This window comes from Curcuma longa, chromosome 11 (assembly GCF_044706935.1).
Source record: "Curcuma longa cultivar G26 ecotype Majalengka, Jawa Barat chromosome 11, ITB_CL_G26_1.1, whole genome shotgun sequence".
In the NCBI taxonomy this organism is placed as follows: Eukaryota; Viridiplantae; Streptophyta; class Magnoliopsida; order Zingiberales; family Zingiberaceae; genus Curcuma; species Curcuma longa.
In genome coordinates, this window is record NC_133871.1 from 19047497 (window position 1) to 19069912 (window position 22416).

The 22416-nt window shown below is 38.3% G+C and overlaps 3 protein-coding genes and 1 pseudogene across 3 annotated transcripts; 1 reads left to right on the forward strand and 3 right to left on the reverse strand.

The window, feature by feature from the left end:
- Window positions 1-6865, reverse strand: LOC141837866 (uncharacterized; annotated as a pseudogene).
- Window positions 6866-8147: 1282 nt separating this feature from the next.
- On the reverse strand, window positions 8148-12892 carry LOC141837867 (calcium-dependent protein kinase 3-like). Its single transcript, XM_074725236.1, has 7 exons — window positions 12099-12892; window positions 10806-10949; window positions 10500-10652; window positions 10171-10286; window positions 9914-10081; window positions 8422-8652; window positions 8148-8342 (listed from the first exon to the last, which is right to left on the reverse strand). The coding sequence occupies exons 1-7, from the start codon at window positions 12760-12762 to the stop codon at window positions 8274-8276; spliced, it is 1545 nt and encodes a 514-aa protein (XP_074581337.1). The 5' UTR covers window positions 12763-12892; the 3' UTR covers window positions 8148-8273.
- A 775-nt stretch (window positions 12893-13667) lies between these two features.
- Window positions 13668-17297, reverse strand: LOC141842206 (uncharacterized). The gene is made up of 7 exons (XM_074730429.1): window positions 17164-17297; window positions 16635-16666; window positions 16227-16268; window positions 15477-15557; window positions 14213-14301; window positions 14065-14115; window positions 13668-13955 (listed from the first exon to the last, which is right to left on the reverse strand). Exons 1-7 carry the CDS (start codon window positions 17247-17249, stop codon window positions 13926-13928), a joined length of 411 nt encoding a protein of 136 aa, XP_074586530.1. The 5' UTR covers window positions 17250-17297; the 3' UTR covers window positions 13668-13925.
- Window positions 17298-17967: 670 nt separating this feature from the next.
- LOC141838014 (protein trichome birefringence-like 28) lies at window positions 17968-21456 on the forward strand. Its single transcript, XM_074725389.1, has 5 exons — window positions 17968-18490; window positions 18573-18744; window positions 18824-19023; window positions 19184-19339; window positions 20856-21456. The coding sequence occupies exons 1-5, from the start codon at window positions 17994-17996 to the stop codon at window positions 21217-21219; spliced, it is 1389 nt and encodes a 462-aa protein (XP_074581490.1). The 5' UTR covers window positions 17968-17993; the 3' UTR covers window positions 21220-21456.
- Window positions 21457-22416: the final 960 nt, after the last annotated feature.

The window sequence follows — 22416 nt, forward strand, 5'->3', positions numbered from 1 at the left end:
AGATGGAACATCAACTCGAGTTATAATATCCAGATGCTGTAGTTGATTACCTAATCACACAACACTTTCCTTTCAGGATTAAACAAAGGCACAATTATGAAATATTCACATGGTCTATACTTGTAGTTCCTGTGGTAAAATTAGATGCCCAAACCGCACACTTGCAGCAGCAGCGACAGGAGTAGTTTCTAAAAGCTTTTGCTCTAGACATCCAGTAGGATGTGTGCATGCTAGCAAAAGTGCAAAATCTCATTTTTCACTGGTATGAGAAGGAAAGCCATCGATGTTCTAGTGCTTCACTAGCTGTTGGCCTCCTCCTAGGGTTTGTTTGGAGCAAATAAGAAAGGAAATCAACAAATTCGGCATCAGAATTTTGCAGCTGTTGTGACAAAGAGGACCTCTCTGGTATCAGGTACTCTACTTGGCACGTTACCTGAAAAAAAACATGGAAAATGTGAGTGCTGCAAGCGAGAGTTCATGACAATTAACTTGAAAGAGCAGATTGCTATCATACATCACTGGTGGCTACTGTGTCAATAAATCAGGCATTTGATGGTGATTTCAAATAGATTTCCCATTTCACAAAAATGTCTTGAGCAAGATTTTGGTAACACTCAATTCTTACACAGGCAATATGTTTCTTGATGGAGCATCTACAAATGAACATATCAAAGGACAACATTTTTTTTGAAGCGGGCACAAATATGCTAGGAGCAAGAGATATATCTTCTTCCTTTTAAGAAGAATGATCTAACCCACATTCTCTATTAATATTAGGCAAATTGAAACAGGAAAGGATAGAAATTTGGTTTGACTTTACTGAATCTTTGACCATAGCCAATGCCATACTTGCAAACCCAGGGTAAAACAATGGACAAATATGTGAAAATATGCTTGTGAGACTGTCGGTCTGATCATTTCATGTCAAGACTCCTTTACCTCTGATTTAACTACTGGGTTTTCATCTTTTCCCCATAAGTATGTTCAATTATTTTCGGAAATAAATGGAGTGTGCTACCTATTTTTGTTCCTTAATAAATTACTCAGATAATAAATCTCATAAAAAATTGATACATGAAGGTTTCTGCTATTCTGCATTCTTGCTTCTCTGTTAACATTTATAACGAAATATTATCTTAGCTAATCTATCAGGCACAATTTACAATGAAAAATACAAGTGGGAAAAAGACTAGCAATTCATATTCATTTGGAATATGGAAGAGACCTCATTTACGTGATAAAGATCAAAACTTTCAGAGAAATATTTGCTTGTTTCATGTCCCAGTACAAGCATCTCCTCATCAATTGGACCAAGGATCCCCATCATCCGAGCAAGTATCAAGGGTACCGAGTCATTTGGAAATAGCACCTGATGTAGCAATAATTTAGGACTGTAAATAGTCCGGTTGAATATCAATAAAGATCTAGCATGAAAATTCGAAAAACAAAACAAAACAAATGTAGCAGCTCTCAAAAATTACAACATCCCACCAAAACATGTTTAGTAATATTCTTTTCTGGAAGCTCTCTAACACTAGCTAGAACCTGTCCTCATAACTAAAGAAAAAATGTTTATTGACAGTTGGGATGACTCCATATCTCAACTTTATTAAGGGTAGACGGTTCTTACCAGACATGGATCAATGTTTAAACTAACTTTGATTTATTCCAACAATTTACCAGACTGAAATTTCCAACCATTTTAGCTAGCACTGATACAAAAGAAACCAAACCATAAACAGTACTGCTTAAACAATAATGTTTTATCTGTGGAAAAGGTATAGTTTCATCATACTCCAAAAGCAAACTATAAAAAATAAATTGAAGGTTTGTGCTGCAACTAAAAGTAATGTGATTACGTTTCTTTGTCACTAGTCATAAAGGTTTATGCTCTTGACCAATATGTGAAGAAGAGTATATAATATAAAGTTCAAGTATATTTTATAGATTTAACTTGGAACCATAAAACTTACATCACCAGTGCACAGTTCAGCAAGGATGCAGCCAAGGGACCAAATATCAATCTTCTGACCAAAAGGGAGACCTAGGATAACTTCAGGGGCTCTATAAGAACGAGACTGCACATATACAGATAAGTTGTCTGACTCAAAGCAACTGCTTCCAAGATCAATAACCTTAATTTCACATCTGCTATAGCTCTTGATAAGGATATTCTCAGGCTTCAGATCACAATGAATTATCCTCAGATGGTGGAGGAATTCTAGTGCCTCTAGACATTGTCGAGCTATAGCCTGTCAGAGAAGAATAATACAGTGTGAACTGTTATCAAAGAATAAACAATCTTAAACAGATTATCATAGAAATGAATTTTCAAATACAACTCTACAAGCTTCTAGGATACAAAAAAAAACTATTTATAGATTCAGGAATTGGTTCCTAAATTTAGAAAAGGCTATGACAAGGATGGTGATAAAATTCAAAGTTGCGAGTAGCATGGACAGAATTTGATTCTTAGATTAAAGACTGAAAAATGCAAATTTTTTCATATCATACTGTTTATGCATCTTTTGTCATCTTTAAAGTCCAGATAGATCACGTACCAAATCAGAATACAGAATACCAAATCAAATTGTCATGATCTACAATGGGTAGATCACGTACCTGTATTCTGGGCAATGTGTAGTATTCCACACCACTAGATTTGTGATTGTACTTCTGAAACTCATACAAGTTAGCTTGTAACAATTCTGTAACAATGAAAAGATGTTCCTGCAGCATTTAACTGAAAGATGTTAAGGAATTTTGTTTATCAACTACAATCAGCATGTAAAGAAAACTCAAACCAGCATATTACAATGATGGCATGACAAATATTTAGAAAAAGGAATGCATCTTGCTGTAAATAGCAAGATAACACGAAATTCAACCATTCATGTAGAGAAAGCAGATTAATAATGTTCCAAGTTTTCAGATAATGAATTACTTCAGCTAGTATTGAAGCCAAGCGCATTGAATTTGATAAACTAATCCAAATGAAAACCAAAATGAAAATAACTTCAATGTGATAATGCAATACAAATTTTAAACCATGAAGGAATTCTGAACCAGCCCATAGATCATTGCCCTCACATGATGCCAAGTGGCTGACCACCAATACTAACTAGGTTAACCACCTTGTGGTCAAGGCCAAGATTATGGACACAACACTGCCTGATGTTCTTTCAACATATATATCTATATTGGTTAGTAAACAACCTTCTATTGATAGGCAAGTGAGCCACCAAGAGCTTGTGACTTGCACAATCTCTAGTTGGACTGTAAACAGATATACTTGACTCTGCATCTTCAGAAACTGAGTCAACCTTCCAACCATGTATTTGCATGTTGTGAGAGGCTTTGGTCCCTTGTTGGCAAGGAGTAGCTTTGCGTAGGCTTACGAGGGCGTAACCCGAATAAAGTTGAAATCTTCAAGCAAATTTAGTCGATTGGAGGTGAGTCTTAGTCGACTAGAGTGTACGATCAATTTGAAAGTCGACTAAACCCCAAGGTTCATAAAACAAAATATTTTTGTTCGGGCTCCAGCTGATTGAAACAGGATCCAGCCGATTGCCCAGCTAGCCTTTGGTTGCATAACGACTACTTTTGACTAATCAGTAGAGGTGTTGGGTCAATTCTATATAAGCTTTTGGAGAGCTTTGAGCTAATAGTAGTTGTTTGAATAAGTTTATTAAACCCTGTTGTATTGTGCTTACAATACTCAAAGGTCTCCAAGGGTTTGGACAAAGTTGAAGGCATGAACTCAAACTGCCAAGTAATCTCTCTCTTATACTTAGCTATTTAGATTTATTATATTGAGTTGTGATCACTATAATGTAAGAGATTTACATTAATACCTCTTGTGAACGGGTGGTTTAGTAGAAAAATTCAAGAGTGGCTCACCTAATGAGTCATGTGCTATAAAGTAAGAGCAAAGTCTCTAAACCACATTAAACCGAATGTGTTAGCATTGTGTTTCGTTTGTCTTTGTTCTTATTTCCCCTACGTACATACTTAACACAAACAACAACACACTAGCACCTTACAAGACTAACATTTTAATTGTCCATGTCTTGCAAAAGAAATTGTAGGCATCAGCTCCCCTCTAGTTAAGCTAACACATATCCAAACCGTCATATGTATTCCTAAGAATTTCCCCCTCTTTTTCCGCTGCTCCCAAACAATCTTCTTATTCCACCATATACTGGACATAATCTTGCTTACAATGTATCGGTGGGGATCTTCCCCTCCACAGACATTGCAGGTAAAAGAACAGCTAGAAACAAATATGAACCCTTGATTTGTATACAAATGAAGAGAGAATAATATGCAACGAGGAACTAGGAAACAAGTGTTTTCAACTTAAGTAACATACATAAATGAAAAACTTTCTGAAAAAAGACAAAATATATACAAAAGTACTTATACCTGATAGTAGAAGTAGTCATAAAGGCGCAATAAATGGTGCTCATCAGAAGGATCGTGCTTGTTAACGAACTTGAGAAGTTTAATCTCATCCAAACTCTGGTCAAAGAAATCCTTATCATTCTTTATTATCTTGAGGGATACATCCATTCCTGTATGTAGGTCATGTGCCCTAACAACCTTGCTAAATGCAGCTGAACCAAGATACTGTGTGATATAGTATCTGCCTGCTATAACTGATTTCAGGATAATTGGAAATTCTTTATTTTCTTCAAAGCCAGTCCTGTAGTTGATGTCTAAAATTCAGTACTGGTTTTGTAAAGGTTTTCCAATTTTGTGTACAAAACGAACATTTAGAAGGAAATTATGAAGTGAAACCTGTTCCTCCGGTGAATTATTCTCAAGTCAAATACTTCCAGTTCATCTTCACAGGAAGTAGGAAAATGAAGCTCATCGCTAATATTGCCCTCTAATTCCATGTCAATATCTTCAGATTCCTCTAGTTTCTTGTCAATTGTCTTGTGATCCCAATGTTCATAGGCAGAATTAGCATCTCGTTTAAATACCTCTTCAAACGGAGGTAAACTGAAAGATTCAGTTTGTAACTCCCCATCATCTCTCGTGCTCAAAAAAATTAAGCTTCTGTCATATGAATCTTCTACGATATCCCTATTTATTTTTGTTTCAGACTCTGGAATGCATACAAACTTGAATGAGAACAAAAAAATCAACAAACGAAAACAAATGCAAGTCAATATGGAACTGTTAAGGCCACAATACTCATGCAAGTGCAATAGAATGGGCATGACAAAAGATTAAAATCAAGAGCCAAAAGTCATGGTCCAACTCTGATACCAATGGCTAGGTCTGCACCAGTATAGTAGGCAGCATGGTAAGCTGTGTAGCTACTATCTATGGAAAAATAATCCACAGGAAGATCATAGGAGACTAAATCTTCCTTTTTAGACAGACTGGCACAGACCCACCTACTTTTGATTCTTGAATCAAATCATAGTCCTATTGCAACAGTTAACTTCATTTAAGTTAGGCAGTCCGAAATAAACCAACACATTTGTTTAAAAACAAGGATGGCTAAACCCATAATGATCATATTTATCATATAAGAATTTCAATACAAATAGAGCATAAGCAATGCCTAAAACTCACTTGTACAACCGCTATCATCAACTGCATTGGCATTAATTGTCTGCAGTTTTTCCTCTGCCGAATCTGATTCTAAGCATTCTTTGCCTTCAATTTGACCTTTATCATGAAACAGATCATGTTCTAGAACAATGGAATCTGGCAGCTCATATGCTCCTTTGAATTGGAACTCATTCCCTACACATTCATCCAACTTCTCCGTTTGGTCATCCAAGATCTGAAAGCGGCCATAAATAGCAAAACTTGAGCTTCTCACCATCTCAGCAACCTCACCATTTTCATGTATTTTTTATCCACGGCAGCAATCACAAATTGGGAAAGGGCAATTGCAGATATCAACGCATCCCTCGCAATCAACATTGTCATGCTCATGCCTATGATCGTTTGCTACAACATCAAACCTATCTTGAGTTTGGTTCTCAAACAGCTCCTTTCCCTCTCAAGACATAATGAACTTGTCCTCCATGTGTAATTGGCCAGAATCATTCTGCACGAAGAAGGGATTATTGTAATATCCTCCAAGCTGGTCATCATACCAGTAATTATTGTATTCTCGGGCGGTCCCAAAGTTCGAGTGTCCATCAGTTGACTCGTCATCCGATCTAGACCGAGCTGGTGACCAGACTCCGTAGGGATTCAAAAGCTCTGTTCCAAGAAATCCAAGCGATTGAAAAATTATATCACTCAGATTCAGTTCAAAATGTGAATTCTAGCTATAATCCTAAAGAAAATGGTGAGAACATAAAACAGTTTAACAATCTGATACAATGAATAAATTCCATTTGTGCCAGTTCATTTACAATTGAAGTTCACACTTCAAGTAAACAGAAAGAGTTTTTTTTTTTTTTGTTTTTTTTAATTTTCAGCTTTGGGGAAGAGAATTCATCGGCAAGAACAACACGTTGGAGAGCAGAGACGCGAGAAAGCAAGTCAAATTATCATGCAAGAAGCGACGGGATACAGCAGGCGCCGAGATCAAATAAATCCCCGAGTCCAAAACTAGCCTACCCGAAGGCGAAGAGCGCATGCTGACGAACGCGTCGGAGGAGCTGGAGGAGGCGCTGGGAAGCGAACTCTCAGAGTCGACTGCATCTACATGGGGCGGAGGAGAAAGCTTCAGGGGCGGGAGATCGAACCCTACGTCGAGGTCAAGGTTGGCTGCCTCGCCGGCGGGGAGGCGAGAAAGTACGTCGTCGCGGAGTGCGGCTGCGGCGGCGGAGAAACCGCGCGACCTGAGGAAGTCGATCACGCCCTCCACCTCCACCCGCGGCGCCGCCATCCGATGTCGTCCAGGTCTCCAAGCCTCATGCTAAACTTCGAGGCGAAGAGGACGACGAAGTAGGAGAGACAAGAGAGGAGCGGAGGCGGTGGGTATGGATTCGAATTCGGATCCTGATCCGGAGATCTCGTTTAGACGATGGAGCCGGTCAGCAACTATGCGGATCCAATCCACTCTACATTGTAAATAAATCGCAAAGAAACTTCATCAAAAGGTCTCTTCGACTTCAACAGCCAAGATCAGTCTACTTAAAATCGACGCGTGTCCATAAGCGAAGTTCTCTGCACTGCACATAGTAGTGAATCGCTAAAAGCGGTACAACAGGCGGGCCCCTCTTGTGGCGGTCGCAGACCGGTGGAGTTGGTGGGGACAAATCGGATTTTCATCGAGAGTGACAACCCACGAGCACCCCACACTCTTCATTAAATACATGCAATAGTCTTATTGACTTTATTACGATTTATTTTTACTTTTCTTTTTTCCATCCTTCTCAGTATTTATTATATATATATATATATATTGATAATTTAATTAAACGAGTAAAAAATATATTATTTTGATTAAGCTTGCAAAAATTGTATTCCTGCAAGATTATCAGATTGCATTTATATATTGTGTCAATTTAAAATGATTGGTCATTTCGTATGAAAGCATGTGCTGCTTGTTTGGCATGACCATGTCAAAAAGTCAGCCCCACTTCCCCCTCGTGTTCTTGATCAATTTCCGACTTGCTTTAATTGTCAAAGTTGGACGTAAAGTCAACCCCACTCCTCATCATGAGAATATACTCCGCACATTAACCATTAGGAAGAACAAAATTGGGCGTCAAGTCCACCCTAAACTTCAACTAATTCACAGGCACACGACACTTAGCGTCTGATAAAATTATTCATTTCGACTTTCTTTTCCCCCAAAAGAATTTCTGTTCGATAGAGTTGGAGCAGAAAAGAATAAAGGGAAAAAAATCATGACGATTATACATTTCTATGTTTTGAAAATTTCATTTTGCTAAATAATTTTCTTTACACAAGTAGGTCTTTTGTGAGATTTTGCTATTAAAACAATTGTTATGCATACTAAGTAATATATAATAATAATAATGATGATGAATGAATGAATGAAGTCAATCATGATAGTGTAAAGATTCTGGATCCCATCGAGAAAGTGTTTTTTTTTTAAAAAAATAATAATAACGTTTTTATATAAGAAAACGTACAACATTTCTTGTAACCGATTCATCAAATTTTACCATCAAGCGAAGCAAATGGCTACTACTATCATGGTGAAAGAACTTGCACCAAGATGAACCAACCAAGCCCACTCGAAATAAATAACATATGCGAATATTGTTTTGCGAACCTGAGCATACATTGATCATCAATCTCTTTCTTCATTTCGAAGATCGTCTTTAGGTCTTCCTCCAATCTGTTACCGTCTTCATCATCAGCACAAATTCATCGTAGCCTATTCGCCCATCCTATTGTGTAAAGGTGAAATATTAGCAGCAAGGAGCAAGGTGAAATATTTGTAACAAGTGAAGCAAGAGATGGTACCACCTTATCTGTATCAACTTGTTGCAAGATGTCATTTGTCTCTTCCTTGTTATCACAAGTTCCATCTTCTGCTAGTGCCTCTCGAAGTTCCTCAGGTTCAATAAAGCTATTCCCATCTTTGTCGAAGAAGGAGAAGGCCTTTCTAAGATGCTCATCATTTAGTATCCTTTGCAAGTGAAGAGAAATAACTACAAAATCGGCATAGTCTAGGGTACCCTTCCCATTGGCATCGACCTGATTGGCACATTCGAATGATCAGATTCTGTAAAATGTCATTATCTGCTAGCGAGTAGATCATCAAGGAAACAAAATGAATACAGTGTTTGGAGACTAAAGTGCATAGAAGTTTCTTCTGCTCAAGAAAATCACCAAGTATACAAGTAACTTCAGAAATAATAAGACTCGCCAGAACACTGAATCTATCAACTTAAACCACGTACAAACATCAATAAGCAGAAAAGGACATTGCAGTATCATGAGATTTGACAATTGAATCCATTTTTTCGTAAATTAACAACTTTGATTTAAGAAGGTCTGGTGCTTGGTATCATCAAGAACTTCAGTTAAGAAACTGATCATGGAACTTTAAGCAGACCTGAAGTTTCAGTAAGCCAATAAAGAAAATCTCCCTACTTTTCCATTTTGATGAGTGTTGGCTTATCAATATTATTATCAAATTAAGAAGGGCGTTTACTAACTGATGCATACTCGAGTTATTATTGAAAACAGTAGGAAATAGGAACTTTAACAGTGTCTTGAACCTTCAGATAAGAAACATTAGAGAAAAAACTTGCTACTTGTCTATTTTACAACTTTGCTAATTTTTTAAAATTATCAAATCCTGGAAAAGAAAATTGAAGAGGATAGATATCATCTTTACAATTTTTTTATAAATAATCAAACCATATTGCAAACAAAGTACAGGAACTGATGCTTAGCAACTTTTATGTAAAGCAACTCATGTCATAGCTGTTGATGTGGCACTTCCTGGTTCATAATTTGCTGAAAGAGAGCAAGATAAAATTTCCAAGTATTACTTCTGTTTTCTATATACTTCTATTAACTTGAGGCATGTTGCTCGAACAAGCAGACTGATTCAGCATACACAGGTAGCTGGAAAATGAATATTGAGTTCAAATGACTTCTGACAAAGAAAAAACAATGTTGCTCCTTGGGTGCAGACCATGAGAAAGAAAACTCAGCAAAGCTTAATAAATTGGTCGATCTAGGTCAATTTGAATGCGGGACCAAAATTGTAACTGAGCAAAAAACTCTAGATGCTCAGAAATCTTTCCTTTGAGGATTTCCTATATAAAGATTATATCCTTAATTTAATCATGTTTAAACCAAGACATGAGCCAGGAGCTACCGCATAATAAAATCAAACTCAAGTTTTTAGCAATGCCCTTGGCTCCTTACCTCCTTGGCCCTTTGTGGTCCAGAATTTCATGAAGATAGAACTGGAAACTCAACTGCATATGCAAAGTATACTTACAGATTCAATAAGCATGTGCATTTGGGACTCCGTTAAGTGCGAACCCAATTTAGCAAGCCCAGCTTTCAGTTCATCACGGGAAACAATATTGTCACTGTCAGTGTCTATCATCTTAAACATCTCCTTAACATCTTCCACTGCTTCAGTGGACAAGTGATCAGCAATAACCTAATCAATTGCCAACAACAATTATGATAGAGACTAAGGTAATAGATACCATTTGGAATATTTAAGTGTATGATTATTTTGCAACAAACCCTCAAAGCTCTCCTTTTGAATCTGTTCATACTTGAAAAGTCCTTGAGCCTCGACTTGATTACATCACCGAGAAGTATATCTGAAACTTTCTTCGAATCTTGAAGCCAGGGGTGCTCTGAATTCAGACACGACAATCTGTCAACCCACTATGGGAAAAAAGCATCTAGATGATTTCTATGTTCAGCAATTCCCAATGGGCACAATTTGCACATTCTTCTTGGATCATATAAGAAATCATAAAAGCAACAGATTAAAAAGAATATGATGAATTATCATGTCTAACAATATCAGCGATGCCTTCAATAATAAGGGATAAGAGACACCATACCAAGGACTTGATTTGCAGTTAACCGTAGCTTGGGGTCAGGTTCCATCATTCTTCGAACTAAATCTTTGGCACTTTCAGAAACACTTGGCCATGGTTTACATTCAAAATCTATAACCCCTCGAAGAATGTCTTGTGCAACCCGTTGTTGGTTTTCTAAATTTTACACAAATTATAGTCTTTTCAGAAAATTTATCCAAGAACTAACAAGGTAAACCAATTTTACTTGGGAAAAAACAATAATCACAGAGTTGCAGAAATACACAGAAGTTAGCAGCTAATCAAATTATCTCATTAATGTCTGCTTACCAGCCCAAAATGGAGGAACTCCACAAAGGAGGATATACAGAATCACTCCAGCACTCCAAATATCAATTTCTGGTCCATAATTTCTCTTTAGAACTTCAGGAGCCATGTAATTCGGGCTACCGACGATCTCAGAAAACCTTTCTCCTGGAAAAGAGAAAAAAAGATCAGGAAAAATAAGTTTCATGAAATAAAAAAGGAAAAAATGTATGCAGTTCTTGATGCGTAAAAATAAAAGAAGCCTTCATACTATCACAGACAATTATTAACCATCAGTCCAATGAATCAAGCAATAAGTTCTAAAATTGTAGCTATACGGAATAATAAGGATTGATCAGAGTAACAGTTCAGAACAATAGAAGACTTACCATTCTGGAGTCTAGACATATAACTAGCACCAAGTTTTTACACTCTTACATTCCCCAACACAGTGATCTTCTATGAATATAGAGCCATCCAATTAATCCTGCTTTTATATGAATTGATGTTTGTCTTCTTGTTTCATATCTCTTGCAAACTCTATATAGACACCACTACCAATTATATTTATCTTTTTGTGTATACATTTGTGTGTATATTTGTAGGTAATGAATAATACTGACTCTGAAATGAAGACAGTCACTGCAAAGGCCTAGAATTTTGGTTTAATATAGCAATCATTCAACAGTCTTCTACCAAGCCATCATAAATCACAGCCAATCAAGAAGTTGGAAGGAAGAATCAGCAAACAGAGAGTAAAGCAATCAGGAACCACACAACAAGATGATAAACCATCAAGAAACACTAAACAATCAAGAAAATCATGGAAAAGTGTGTATAACCATTTATATATGATGAATGGGAAAGAGGCAGTGATAGATTGGAAGTGCGATCACCTATTGGAGCATGTTCTGTACCCAGTGGTCCTAATTTATGCACTGCTTATGAATTAAAGAAAAGATAGGAGATCAGAAAATCATCCAAGCTCACAAAGACTTATATCACATGATAGGAAGAGCTCCTAAATGGAAATCTACAAGGATATCTATCATTATACATTGACAATCGGTCATCTTTCCTGATGTTATCCAATTTGGCAACTCTAATATGACAAACTACAAGAAGACAATTGCACCAGCAATGAACCAGGTTTGATTTTTGTGAAAAAAAAATAGCACGGACATGAATCGTAACAGTTGATCAACAGCACGAACTCTGCAATGATGGTGTCTAAGGAAATAGGATTTGAGAACTACATGACCAAACTCATTGGTAATTTCCTAAATGCACAAGGATTGAATGGACAGATCGACTCACCCGGCTTGAAGAATATGGACAACCCAAAGTCGATGGCTTTGAGCGGAGAGTTCTCCGTGTCGTCAACGAACAAAAAGTTCTCTGGCTTGAGATCGCGGTGCATCACTCCATGCTTGTGGCACAGCTGCACGACCTCAACGATCGTCCTAATGACGGGTTTCGCCGCGGGCTCCGTGTAATACCCCCTCTCCACAATTCGATCGAACAGCTCCCCGCCCTCGCAGAGATCCATCACCAGATGCACGGCGCGGTCGTCCTCGCGCACCTCCCGGAGCCCGACGAGGCAGGGGCTCCTAGGAACATGCCGCATTATGGCGACCTCCCGCCGGACGTCCTCCACGTCCACCATCGTCCGCAGCTTGCGCTTCAGGATCGTCTTGCAGGCGAACCGCTCCCTGGTGTCACGATCCACGCAGAGGTAGGTGACGCCGGACTCGCCGACGCCGAGAACGCGCCCGATCAGGTACTTGTCCTCGATTTTGCCACCCGACTTGGCGTCGCTGCCGATGACAGTCATCCACTTGTGGTCAAGTCCACGGCCGAAGCCGAAGCCGCCGCCTCCTCCGAAATGATGGCGGTTAGAAAAGGCGGAGCGATCGGAGTGGGGGTGGGCGGGGACGTCATCGGGGGCGAGGAAAGTCGGCGGCCGGCGGGAGTTTCCCATCCGGCGGCCGGATCCAACCCTAAACACCGCCAGGGTCGATCGGATTTCACATCAAGGGGATTAAATTGAAGAGAGAAAATTTGGATTTTGGTAAGGCAACGGGCTGGCTTTCGTCTTGTTGCAGGGAAAGCGACGGCGAAAGCTTTGGATTACGAGAGGCGCCTTTGTTGAACTGTAACTTGGGTCGGCGAGGGCGTGTGGAACAGTGCAAGTAAACAATATCCGAAGCTGCTGGATTTTGACTTTGACCAAATTTTTTTTCTTTTTGTAATTTCTAAGAAATTCACTGCTAAATTTTTTGTAATATAAAGAAAATGAATCCTCAATTTTTTTAGCATAAAATAATTTAATTTATATAATTTTTATGTTTTCTTTATGAACACAACTTTGCTCTCTAAATATGCCATTTGGCTAATGGTTCAAAATGTGGATAAGATTACATATCTGATGTCTTATCTAACTCATTCATTATATTTTTTAAATAAAATAAAAATTTTAAGTAGATTTTAGGAGGAAATAAAGAGAAATTTTGTTTCAAAATGATTTATGTTTACTTCTGATAATTTTAATTAAAAACTATTTCTACAACGATGAAAACGTGGAGGAAAAAAATAAAAAGAAACCGTGCGTCGAAGTGGACGGTTCAGAATCAGCCACGTCAACAATGAACCCTATTTTTTCTAAATTAAATGATTAGCAAAATTTGATAAATAACATTTATTCCCAATTTTGAACTTCTACCTAACGCCCCTTACCCCACTTCACAAAAATAGTCGCACCAAATGTATATAATTAAAAAAATAAATATAATTCAACTTAGTCGAGAGGCATATCTCACCTTATTAGATGCTTACATTGCTTCAATAAGATCAATTAATAATTCAATTACCTAAATGCACCGGTGTAGTTTGGATTTCAAAGAAAAGAAGCCAACAATCCACAACAAAAAATAAACCAAGAATCTTGGAGCACGATCAACATTATATATATTTAAATATAACATTTTTATAGAGGAAAAGTCATTCCATAAACTATTACAACAACTAGATCGTAATACTCAATCTCTTCACCATCAGGTCCAATCAAAAATGGACTTGGCTGGTCTTCCTTAGGTCCATCTCTTCGTGATCATCTTCTGAGTTAGGGTTCAGAAATGAAAAGAATCACTCTTTTGGGCTAACAATGGAAAGGAGCTGTGGATAGACACAGCAAGCAATTCCCGATTAGTCTCACAATTATTCATCACTTGACAATTTCGTATGTAATGGTCATAATTGTTGGAATTGGAAAATCCCACACTACCTTTTCTGTGAGATCACGAAAAACTTCCCCTTCCATGGCGTTCATCAATTGCTGCAAAAGGTTATTGAAGGGATTTAGTGATGGGAAAAAGCAAGAGTCCATCAGCAAAAGGAAAGGTATCAACAATTTTATAGGAAGGAGAATTTACATCCTCTGGCTCGTCAGCTCCATCAATTTGCCGTATTATTCTTCTTAGTTCTGCATCCTTTAACATCTCTTGTATGGCGCTTGAGTTTGCTGCTTGTAGTGAAAAGGCATTTGAAACTTTTTAAGTGCATATCAATCAGACAAGCAAGCAAACAAGAATAAATATAAATGACAGACGTTAGAGATTTATAGATGTCAAGATGCAACTACACTGTTCAGCGGACTTTGATCTGAAAAGATATTAGGAAACAAGGCAACTTATGCTTTTTTATGTCATCAAACTTTGATAAGAAGGAACCTAAATCAACAACATTTGAAGAGAGACTACTACCCAAAAGACCAAATTAGCATTCAAGTCCGCAAAATAAAGATTTGGATAAAATGCAATTGCAAATGTATAAAAAAAATAATGCTAGCAGTATCAGTAGTTGTATCAAGATTACAGAGAGCAACATAGCCAGTTGAGTATCACTACGCCAAAAAAGGGCCAGGGAGGAGCCATTTTGGCAATCAAGCTAAGCTCCCCTGCTCAAATAAAAAGAAAGTCAAACATAAAGTAAATTTATTTTGTTACATTAGAAATGTTGATGATGAAATCGTGTGTCAGTGTTTGATTCTGAAGGCAAGGTTGTTATTTTTAAAGAAAGGAATACTCATGTATAAAATCTGAAAATAGGGTTAGTGCCGACTAAGACTGGAATTTAGGACTTTTCTAGGTAATGCACAAGCAGATCCTCCTTATGTAATGTTCTCAAATGTTCTCAATCCTGGATAGTCTCACTATAACAGAAAGAAACAAGCATAGTGAAGGAGCTGACCTCCTAGTAAAGTCACTTATTGCAGATGACAAATATTGTAGGTTTTAACACTCGATCATATGAAATTCACCAGGTTGATATCAGACAATATCAACCATCACACATCAAGAAGTTTACAAGGAAAAAAGCAAACCCCAGATAATAAATCTCTAGTACCTAAATGTCAACTCTCTTAAGAATCACAAACTCCATCTACCACAGGAATAATTGATATGTCTTTGAATATAATACATCGGACCTCACAATTCCTAAACCAATGAAAACACTATAGTAAGCTGCTTCCTAATTTTTATCTCTAATATTCTATATACCCGCTAATAGGATACTAAAAGCAAAGCAACCATATTATCATATCTGAACTACTAAGCTTGATAGCTAAATTAAATATACATAATGACAGAACAAATGTACAAAACAATGGCAAGTTGAAATAGAAATAAGCATTACCTATCAACTGTAAATGCTCTCTGTCGACAACCCAACTTGGTTCTACTACTTCAAATGGTCGTTGAGGAGGCAATAAATTTGCTACAAAGGCAAAGACAAAGACAGCGATGTTAATACAAAGTGACCTGCTTGAAATATAACAGATTAACAGACCCACAAGATCTATCAAGGCTGAAGGCTTAAAAGAAGAGACAAAGTGCTGTGAGCTAGTTCAGATGAGAGACAAAGAAGATAGAAACCCATTTTTTTAATTAGTAAATGGCTTGTTCCCATTCCTACATTATCGTGCATATACAGATTCATGTACATAACTAAACGGGAACCAGTGATACAACTACCTCACAATTGTGGCATTGACACCTTAGTAATACAACATATGGAGGCAAATGATTGCTGCATTTCACTCAATAGACAATAATGAACATCGATAAATCATATGTGGTGATCCTCAACATAAGAAACAAAAATGCCCATCTATGGAATGTATTTGACCCAATAATGATGGCTGAGGAGCTAGGAATATGGGAACTATGCAACATAGCCCAACTAACAAAGGCAAAGAGAGTTAATCATATCAAATTATCTAATATATCAACTGAAAAGAAAGACATCACCAGAGAATGGATGCACGAAAAACTAAAGTTACTGAAAGGATATATTTATTATTTACTGACATTTATTTTTAGGCAATGAAACTGAAACAGGTAATGTAAATTAAATATTGCCTCCTGCAAATAAAAAGAAGCTTACGTAGCTCTTCAACCAAAGGTGATGGCTTTTGGCATGGAACTTCTGCACCAATAAGATAATAAAGATAAATTAGTCAGAGAAAAAAAACAAAAATGAGTTGATGCATGCCACACAAGTATGCTCGAAGCAGCACAACCTCATAATTAATGTCAAGATTCAAGACTCGTTATGATTACTTCAAGTGTGGGTTCATGTGAAACAACATTGTTTACCTTTTTCAGAAAGTAGGGCTCCAGATTTATTAGGGGCATATACTATGTGAACAAGCACCAATACAACAGTTCGTCAAATAAATATGTTAGCAGTTAATAGAATTCCAATAAAACTGTAGTTATTGCAGTCAATTTCTATTTTTTTTCAGCAACCAGAAAAACTCAAACAAATTCAAGTTCTTTCACAGACTCATACCTTTATGCTTCTTGAAGCATGCCAAGGAGCAACTGCATATGCACAATAACAATATTTCAGTGGCATCAAAGCAACAAATAAATCTAGAAGAAAGAGGTTACACCTAGCTAAAAAATATTAAGATTATAGCTTCTCCAAGGATTAGAGTTAACCTTGCAATTGCATTCCTTGTCACGTTGCAAATAACGGTATATTATCTGACATAAATTTTCCTTGTTACTTCCAACCCTAACTAAAATCTCCTTCCCAATGTATTAACTGGTTCTATCCAATTTCCGTGTAATCTCTCACTACCTATCCTTTTTTTCCCGTCAGAATTTTTACCAACAATAGCAAGTAAAGTTATTCTAACTAACTCGAGCTAACCAAGAAACACTCTAACGTTCTCATCGCTCTCCCCTGGAATTCTCATTGTTCATCCACAAACTACCAACAACCCAAACCCTCACTTTCAAAATACGCATGAACAACAAAGGCAGAAGGTGCACCGAAGAAATCAAACAGATAACTCGCAAGGAACAATGCTTACTAAGGGGCAAGGCAGTTCGGGCACTTGTACTTGGATTGCGCTATGCAGCAGACCTCGCAGTTTCGAGGAGGGCACCGAGAGGCCATCGCCGCTCAATTATTCTCTCTCCTCCCACCTTCCGCGCTCCGACTTGCAGCCCCAGTTCCCCCTCATCCCAAAAAGCCCTTTTATTTCGCCAACGAAGCCCATGGTCCTTATTGGGCCTCGCCAAACCGCATCACGAATTGACCCATCCTGTTACATATTTGGATTTTTCAAAAATTAACATTTATTTATATTTGTTTGATAATAAAAAATTATATAATAATAAATTTATTTAAACTTTATTTTAAACAATTATTCCAACTTGAACGTTAAGTGACAGATTCGGTTGTCTCTTTCTTTCAACGTGTCCCTTTTTAGAACGACGACCAGTCCAAATCAATGGTAGACTGTCGTGGATGTCATCGTCGACACTAGGGTTAATGGAAGTCGTTCAGCACGATTTAAAGGTCACTTCGTATCCAACTTTGACATAATTTGTGGTGATAATAAAAATAGCTTGATAATTTATGAACCTAATTAATGTAAACTCAAGGAAATATTTTTTATTTTTAATATTCTAGGTAGAAATTGTTTTTTTTTAATGAATGGTTGATTCCATTTTTTATTATCTGGAATTTAAATTTAAAATCTAATAATAATAATTTTAACATTATTATGAAACAAAAAAAAATCCACGCCAATTTGAAAACTCACGTAGTCACGCTTCTTCTTATTTTAGTAGCAGAGGCAGAGGAAGATGAGCTGCTTTACTCGTTGTCTCTAGAACTACCTCCTCCTTTCTCACGATGCACCTCCCTCGCCGGAAATCGCCGATTGGCACGCCGGCGGATCCCTCGCTGACGGTGGCGAAGCTAGTCGGCTCGTACACGAGGAAAGGGAGCAACTTTTCCATCTACATCCTCGTCGTCGCCATCTTCCTCTTCGCTCTAGTCTTGTACAGCGAGGACCTCAGGATCATGGCTGAGCGCTCGCTGTCGCCTTACAAATCCCAGGACGATGCGCACGTGGACTTCCCCGGCAGATCCCTCTCCCAGAGGCCGCCGGACAAGGCGGAACTCGCTGGCGCGAACGCGACCGTTTCGGCGATTGGGACGGCTGTGGGCGTGACGGAGATGTGCGACCTCGCGCGCGGTGAGTGGGTTTTCGACGATGTAGATTTCCCGATGTACCGGGAGGAGCAGTGCCAGTACCTGTCGCAGCAGATGTCGTGCCGGCGGAACGGCCGCCCGGAGGCGATGTACCAGAAGTGGAGATGGCAGCCGGCCGGGTGCTCTTTGCCCAAGTCAGCGCACGAAACCCTCGCATCGATTTCTCTCGCCTCTTTTTTTTAAAACCCCTCAAATTGTTCGACTTGGTTTTGCCAGATTCGACGCGAGTTTGGTGCTAGAATGGCTACGGGGGAAGCGCATGGTGTTCATCGGCGACTCCATGAATCGAAATCAGTGGGAGTCCTTTGTCTGCCTGATGCAGACCGTCGTGCCGCCGGAGGGGAGGGATCGCCGGGTCGAAGGCTCCCGAATCATCTTCACAATAAAGGTACCAATTTTTTCCTCTCCGATTTATGTCGATCCATCCTTCGATTAGCCCGTGTCGGTGAATAGTGAAACAAATTTAGGAACACAACGCATCTATCGAGTTCTACTGGGCGCCGTTCCTGGTTGAGTCGAACTCCGACGACCCCAACATTCACAGCATCGCGGTCCGGATCATCAACCCCGATGCCATCGAGAAGCACGCCGTCCACTGGGAGGGAGCGGATGTTTTGGTCTTCAACACCTACATCTGGTGGATGAACACCTTAGAGATGCGAGTCCTGTGAGTACTATTTGCTCCAGTTCCTCGCCAACGCCATGAATGATGAATTCAACTCATTTTTGACTCGAAAAACCCTGACCGCCCACTGTTACTGGGATTAGAATCACTCGATTTCTTACTGCGTTAATCAAATTCTCATCGATTTCGTTTGACGAAGCAGGCGTCCAGGGGCACGGAATTGGACGGAGCACGATATGGTCGTGAGATATCAAGCGTATGACAGAGTTCTGAGGACGTTGACAAGTTGGCTGGATCGCAACGTCAACCCCATTAAAACGTCCGTCTTCTTCATGAGCATGTCTCCTATCCACAGCAAGTAAGTAAACTCCTCGAGCTCTTGTTCTTTTGATCTTAATATCTTTCTTCTATGTTACAAAGCTTCCTTTTGGCCATCTCTTCCCCTCGACGTAGTTTGGATGATTCAATTAGCATTGCATTCAATCATTTGCATCTCCTTTGAGTGCGATATTAGTCTAATTAACACAGTGGATCATCAGTTCAACTTCTTGTGCTGCTTTAATTGTCATTAAAAAAAATAAATTAAGGCACGTGGATGTAGAGTACCAATAAATATGCTCGTTAAGTAAGACTTGCAATCAAAATTAAGGCGAGTCCCCATTGTTAATGGCGGACAGTTAATACTTTTGTTATATATGCTCAGTTGTTGAAGCAGCTGACGCCAGAGTTGACCTGGAATGGAAGAGTTTGACCAATGTTATCGACTGTTTATAACTCACCAACCTTGAGATCCGACGCTCGCTTTGATGATTAATGGATACGTTCATACTGACCTAAAAATCAGCAAAATTTTCGATAAAGCAAGAACCACCACCAGTTTCTGACCTTTGAAGCTTATTACGATCATACTGACCTTTGAACCACCACCAGTTCAGGTTTTTTGCTTAATTTGCATATCAATTTGCTCCTTACTTTCTTCAACACAATCTAAATTTGACTTGAGATGAGCCAGAAATGCAGTGGTTTTTTTGGTGAAAATTCCGGAAGTTGCTTTTAAGCTTCTGAATAAAAATATTGAATAAAATCAGCAATGTGTGTTTGTGGTCAATCTGGTTTGGTAATAAATTTCCTCACGTAAAACCATGGGAAATAACATGTGCATGCCATAGTAAATGATTTCATGCCTTCCGTGTTTCTACACTTAAATGAAGGCCTCGTCGACTTCGCAGCTAAAAGCCAATTGAGACATGATTGCAGTCTTGCAGACCTACTGTTTCCATGGACTTTCCAGTGTCCGCCACTGCTTTTCTTCTTCTTCTTCCTCGTCCATGTCTGCTGATCTTTGTGATTAGTTTATTGCACGGACAGCTTGTCATTGCTCTTTCTTGGTTTGCTCTCCTCCATTAATTACCAATGCACGTTCTAATTGCTAGAGTAAGACAGAAACTGCTTTAACCCCTTTCGTTAAAGAATCCCTGTTACAAGCAGTCCCTTCAATTATTCAACTGCAAAACCATGTGCCTGCTACGGCAAAGCGACAATATGCAAGTTGCCTTAAAGAAACTAATTTCTGTGATACTTTTCTATACAAACCATGCTTTTGCAGACGCCCGATGCTCTGCATCTTCTTGCCTTGCTTTCTCTTTGGCTGTTTCTCTGTTTAATTGGAGCCTTGAAGGAGATGTGCCAGGAACAGGGTGGAATTACCTCCCAAAAAAGTAGAAATTTTTATTCTTCTTATTACCACACCTTTACAATTCGAGATCAAATTTCAAGTTTATTAACTAATGTGTGCTTTGCCAAATTCAGTAAAACTATATACTTTTGTATTTCATGGCGCAGCTCTGTAGCTTCGTAAATTTTTATTGACGCAGGAGCTCGGACTGGGGCAACCCCGCGGGAATCAAGTGCGCCAAGGAGACGCTTCCGATCACCAACATGACCGGCATCTCCGTGGGCACGGACATGAACATATTTGCTCTGGCGAAGAAGGCGCTGGGTTCCCCGGCGCTCCGCGTGCCTGTCACCTTCGTGGACATCACGACCATGTCGGATCGGCGCAAGGACGCGCACACATCCGTGTTCACGGTGCGGCAAGGGGCGCTGCTGACGCCGGAGCAGCAGGCGAAGCCTGCAGAGTTCGCCGACTGCATCCACTGGTGCCTCCCCGGTGTGCCGGATACCTGGAACCAACTCCTCTTCGTCCACCTCCTCTCCGGTCACCGCAGTCGCGACTAACGCGTCGACGCTCAATTTCCTCACTTTACAAAATTATTTCTATTTTGAAACGAGAAAAAAAATGCTTTTTCTCCTTTCTATAAAATTATTAATTAACTGGGGAAATGCCAAAATTGACCTTAGTTAGCACACTGTATTAGCAGCGGCATGTAATAGTCGAATAATAATATGGAAAAAAAGTTGTACATATGTGAGCAATAGTTCGATATTGATCCTTCAAAGTTCTTAAAATTCTTACTTGATCTTTTAAAATTATTCTATATTAAGATAAATACAAAAAGAATCATCAATTTTGATATTTTGACCAATTAGAAATAGTTTACACCTTTAATAAAGTTATGATATATTTTAAATATTATAATAACTGACATTTTTAAGAATTTATTAGTTGATAAGTATTAATATATTCGATATATACTTCAACATTGAGTTAATTACCATCTTGTCCATCGATGTGATTATATTGTTTATAGATGGAAAGTGATTTAGGATATTTTGGGGGCAAATCAAAACAAGTTTATCGAAGCCTATTAAATTAAATAAATTTTAAACACAAAATATAGATAATGAAAATTTGGGGGAGGAGAATGAAATTAACCTATAATGAAATATAAAGAGGCACAGGGCACAGTGAATAGATTGCATGCCTGAAGATTCTCTCAACTTTGAACAAGACAACATTGAAAGGTGCATCAATAAAAATGTAGTTGTTGGAGGATGCCTAATATATATAGGATCATATCTTCAATAATGGATGATATAGGATCATATCTTCAAAAATTTTAGCATAAATTAAATTAACATAATAAAAAAGTTTATATTTTGTCATATTTTTGTCAAATTTCAAGAAAGATTCAAATCAAATGTAAAATGGAAAAACACCTAAAATGTACAAGTTTATAATAGATAGCTGAATCCAATCTAAAATGCTAAAATATTTAAATGAAAAAACCTCTTGAAATTTCAAGTGTATATCTTATAAACTCTCCTTCTTTAAGATGTGCTACCAAAAGTGCTAATTCAACTAGAAAAATACATACAGCACAACACTAGAAAAATGTAATAAAATAAACTAAATACAACCTTATTAATTATAAGGTGAATTTGGTAAATAAAATTGTTGAAATAATTTGAACATGATGCAAGATAAATAATAAATATCATTGGACGGGTTGAATTTAAGGAAAAGAGTAATAA

Excerpts from the sequence above, each read along its gene's own strand:
- LOC141837867 (XM_074725236.1), bottom strand. The coding sequence starts at position 12,762 with ATGGGAAACTCCCGCCGGCCGCCGACTTTCCTCGCCCCCGATGACGTC. Across the intron at positions 10,950-12,098 it reads GTCCATATTCTTCAAGCCGG|GAGAAAGGTTTTCTGAGATC; the intron begins GTGAGTCGATCT and ends TCTCTTTTCCAG. Across the intron at positions 10,082-10,170 it reads TCAAAAGGAGAGCTTTGAGG|GTTATTGCTGATCACTTGTC; the intron begins GTTTGTTGCAAA and ends GCAATTGATTAG.
- LOC141842206 (XM_074730429.1), bottom strand. The coding sequence starts at position 17,249 with ATGGCCTCTCGGTGCCCTCCTCGAAACTGCGAGGTCTGCTGCATAGCG. Across the intron at positions 14,116-14,212 it reads GAGCTGACGAGCCAGAGGAT|CAATTGATGAACGCCATGGA; the intron begins GTAAATTCTCCT and ends AACCTTTTGCAG. Across the intron at positions 13,956-14,064 it reads TTCGTGATCTCACAGAAAAG|CTCCTTTCCATTGTTAGCCC; the intron begins GTAGTGTGGGAT and ends GTCTATCCACAG.
- LOC141838014 (XM_074725389.1), top strand. The coding sequence starts at position 17,994 with ATGCACCTCCCTCGCCGGAAATCGCCGATTGGCACGCCGGCGGATCCC. Across the intron at positions 18,491-18,572 it reads GCCGGGTGCTCTTTGCCCAA|ATTCGACGCGAGTTTGGTGC; the intron begins GTCAGCGCACGA and ends TGGTTTTGCCAG. Across the intron at positions 18,745-18,823 it reads GAATCATCTTCACAATAAAG|GAACACAACGCATCTATCGA; the intron begins GTACCAATTTTT and ends AAACAAATTTAG.